Genomic DNA, 3,593 nt, shown 5'->3' on the forward strand with positions numbered 1-3,593 from the left:
GAATTTAATTATATTTAACATTATGCATAAAAGAGGATCTACGTACTACGATAAGTTAAGAGATCTATATAAATCCGATTCCTATATATATATATATATATATATATATATATATACATTGGTGCATTGGGTATCAAAAGAAAATATTATTAACTAAAAATACAATATTAGTTCTAAACTAAAATATCATGAACCCTCATATTTAATAGAGTCGTCTAGACATAACTAGGTGAGCTATACATTATTCATTAATAATACTCATATTAGTTCTAAACTAAAAATTCACACGCAGTCTTGGCTTCCTCCCAACTATAAACACCGTAATTCTCCATTACATTCCACCACATCCAAGTCCAAGAAAAAATGATGAAGTTTCACATGGTTTTAGTACTTGTATATTCATTTCTCATTGTAGCGAGTGGAAATTATGTAACAAAGTTTCATGTCTATGTTCATGAAGTCGTAAGCGGGCCAAATGCAACTTTGTACGAGGTGGCTCGGGCCAACATCACGGGTGATTCCCCGACGTCCTTCGGCCTAGTCAGAGTTGCCGACGACTTGATGACGAGCGGGCCTGATATGGACACGGGGAAGTTGGGCCGAGCTCAGGGCCTCGTGGTTAATTCGGGCCTCACAGAGTCATCGACGATGCTAACGTTGGATTTTGTGTTCACGGCTGGAAAGTATCGAGGAAGCACTATCATTGCGACGGGACGGAAACGGTTAACAAACGGCAATCAAGAGCTTCCCATCGTTGGTGGTACGGCTGCCTTCCGATTGGCACGAGGATACGTTATTTCCAACTACACTTACAATGCTATTACTAATACGGTTCTTTTCATTTTTGATTTCTCTATTTATCTCGACTAAACGAGGAGCTACTAAATAAGGAAGTCTCTCATGTAGACATTCGCACGGTGAGGACTACTCAAATATTATATAATAAGATATTTGTAAGTGTCATTTGAAACACGTTAATAGAACAATTACAAAGATCTTATGTTAGAATATGTGAGAGGTCTGTATCGTGCGGATGGTCACTCAAGATAAATATTTATGCAATAAATAGGATTCAATTCATGAGAACTTTCACCAATAAGACTTTAATCAAAGAAGCTCTTTTTTATTTTGTATTTTATTATCTTAAAGAAAATTAAAGAACGTCTGTATTGATCACATATTGTTTTGGAAAAAATACTGTATTGAGTATATAAGTATATTAATAGTGAAATTTATTGCACAAAAAAATAAATTTTTTGCTCTTTAGGTGATGCGTGTTGGAATATGCAAACTTGATATTTGTAATATAAAATATTGTGTGCAAAAAGAAATATTTAGAAATCAAGAATTAGGTCTCGAAAAGAAATTTCTAGAATGAAGAAGAATAAGTGAAACGTGCACATGTGCATCTAGCTATATGTAAAATCTAGTAGAGTGAATCTATCTATACATATATAAAAGCTGGTCCATCTAGCCAAAAAAAATTCCCGCCCTTTTACTCAATTTATTTTTGGAAAGTTGACTAATTTATAGGATGATATATATATATATATATATATATATATATATATATATATAGGGGAAGGCTAAAATAAAAATCAAAGTTAGACTATAAAATAGGAACCATTTTCAGCCTTTGGATCATCAAGATCTACGGTTAATTCATCACCTTGTTGGAATAATTCATGGTCTTGAGTTCGAATCTCATAGGTAGCAAAAAATTTAATTTTCGTAATTCATACATTTACACAGCGGATTCATGGGTGTTCTACATATAATTCATACATTTTAATTAGTTTATAGTCTAAGAGGAGTTTTCTGAATAGCCCTCCCCTATATATATATATATATATATATATATATATATATATATATATTCTTAATTAAATGTAATTAAATCTACATTTAATTGAACGACATTTATTCCCATCATCTATATATGAAATTTATATGTAAAAATTTGTAGATCACTAATTTCAATTAAATCTTTGTGAGAAATATTCATCCAATAAATAAAATTTAAAATATAAATACATATAAATTGCATGGGATCTTGTAGTCATTTGCAAAAGTGAATATTCTTTTTGATTTACACGCAATTTTAGACTATAGATTGTTTTTGAATTCAAGATAATAAAAAATTATTTACGAACTCGTAGCAATATCTCATATAAATTATTTTTGATTTACACGCTATCTCATAGATTGATTTCTAATTATTTTCAATTAAATCTTTTGGAGATAAACAAAAAAAGGGCTATATAAGGCGGCTATTAATTTTTTGTTGTGATTTTTGCAAAGTATGACAAATAATAATAATAATAATAATAATAATAATAATAATAATAATAATAATAATAATAATAATAATAATAATAATCTTACTAATGCTAAACACGACACAATAGATCATCCAATCATATCTCCATAAATCATTACCCACATTGATTATGTTTCTATGTTTTGTCTAACAAATCAAAATACCAATATACCAATCAACTATCAACGAAATTATGAAATACATATTAAGTAGAGTAAGGTATTGATTGGTATGCATGATTAATGGGATTTTTGTATCATCTTTACAGCTAAACAAAGGAGACGAAGAAGAAGCCCTATCTCAAGCATGCATGACATCAGATCTAAGAGAGAGAGAGAGGTGATAGTGTGAAATGTGTAATTTGACAACATTCCATATATATCTCCAAAAAATGTAACAACTTTTTATTATCGTCAAACCAAAATCAACTCCATTATCAAAACATCTCATTCAATATAATATATTAAATGTGTATCTCCCATCAAATGTGTATCCCCGTGGCCTATATAAACTATAACTTTTGGTGTGAAATTTTTACTTATACTCACTTCTTCTTTTGATATTCATCATTTCTCTAATCACAAACATGCCGACCATGTGGTCTTTAGTAAAAAAATTGCAACCAAATAATGCCAGATCTGCAATGAATTAAATATGAGGCTATTTTATTTTGGAAGGGAAAGTTCTCACAGACCATAATGCAGGACATCAAGTATTGATACTAAGGATGACACTGATACCAGTTGATCCAAGACTACCGCTCAAGTTTCAACGGCAGCAGTGTTGGATTTGTATACTGAAAGCAAGAACTTTATGCTTGTATACAATGATTCCTGTTATTCACTATTCTTATCTCCTATCTGATTGTGTTCATGATTGCATATGTATGTTCTTTATCTCTGTATAAGTAGATTATATGGTGTGTTGTAGATCACAGAAGACCGTATAATTGGAATAACCTTAAGAGATATAATATGATCACAGCCGAAATAACTCTAGGACAAGTTATTGGTTTAGGCTGCAGTATAGATGGAAGTAGTTTGTCTTGGCTACTTGTCTATACTGGTACGTCATTACGTATTGATAGGACCAACAGTTGAGATGTATTCTTCTATCTGACTTAAGTGAAGAATCAAGATCTCGGTGACTCATAAATCTTAATACTAATAAGTATTCAGATATATATGTTAATTCGTATATCACTTTGACTTACTATGAGCGAGAGTTAAATACTAACTCGAGTACTCTGTATCTTGGGTGATAGCGGTTAATA

The 3,593-nt window shown here is 30.9% G+C and overlaps 1 protein-coding gene across 1 annotated transcript; it reads left to right on the plus strand.

Moving 5' to 3' along the window:
* The first annotated feature begins 346 nt into the window (after positions 1–346).
* LOC131022260 (dirigent protein 1-like) lies at positions 347–1,176 on the plus strand. Its single transcript, XM_057951733.1, has one exon. It carries the CDS (start codon positions 364–366, stop codon positions 868–870), a length of 507 nt encoding a protein of 168 aa, XP_057807716.1. The 5' UTR covers positions 347–363; the 3' UTR covers positions 871–1,176.
* The last annotated feature ends 2,417 nt before the right edge of the window (positions 1,177–3,593 follow it).

Source organism: Salvia miltiorrhiza, chromosome 4 (genome assembly GCF_028751815.1).
Source record: "Salvia miltiorrhiza cultivar Shanhuang (shh) chromosome 4, IMPLAD_Smil_shh, whole genome shotgun sequence".
Classification (NCBI taxonomy): domain Eukaryota; kingdom Viridiplantae; phylum Streptophyta; class Magnoliopsida; order Lamiales; family Lamiaceae; genus Salvia; species Salvia miltiorrhiza.

Bases quoted from the DNA above. Each gene is read 5' to 3' on its own strand.
- LOC131022260 (XM_057951733.1), top strand. From the start codon at position 364: ATGATGAAGTTTCACATGGTTTTAGTACTTGTATATTCATTTCTCATT.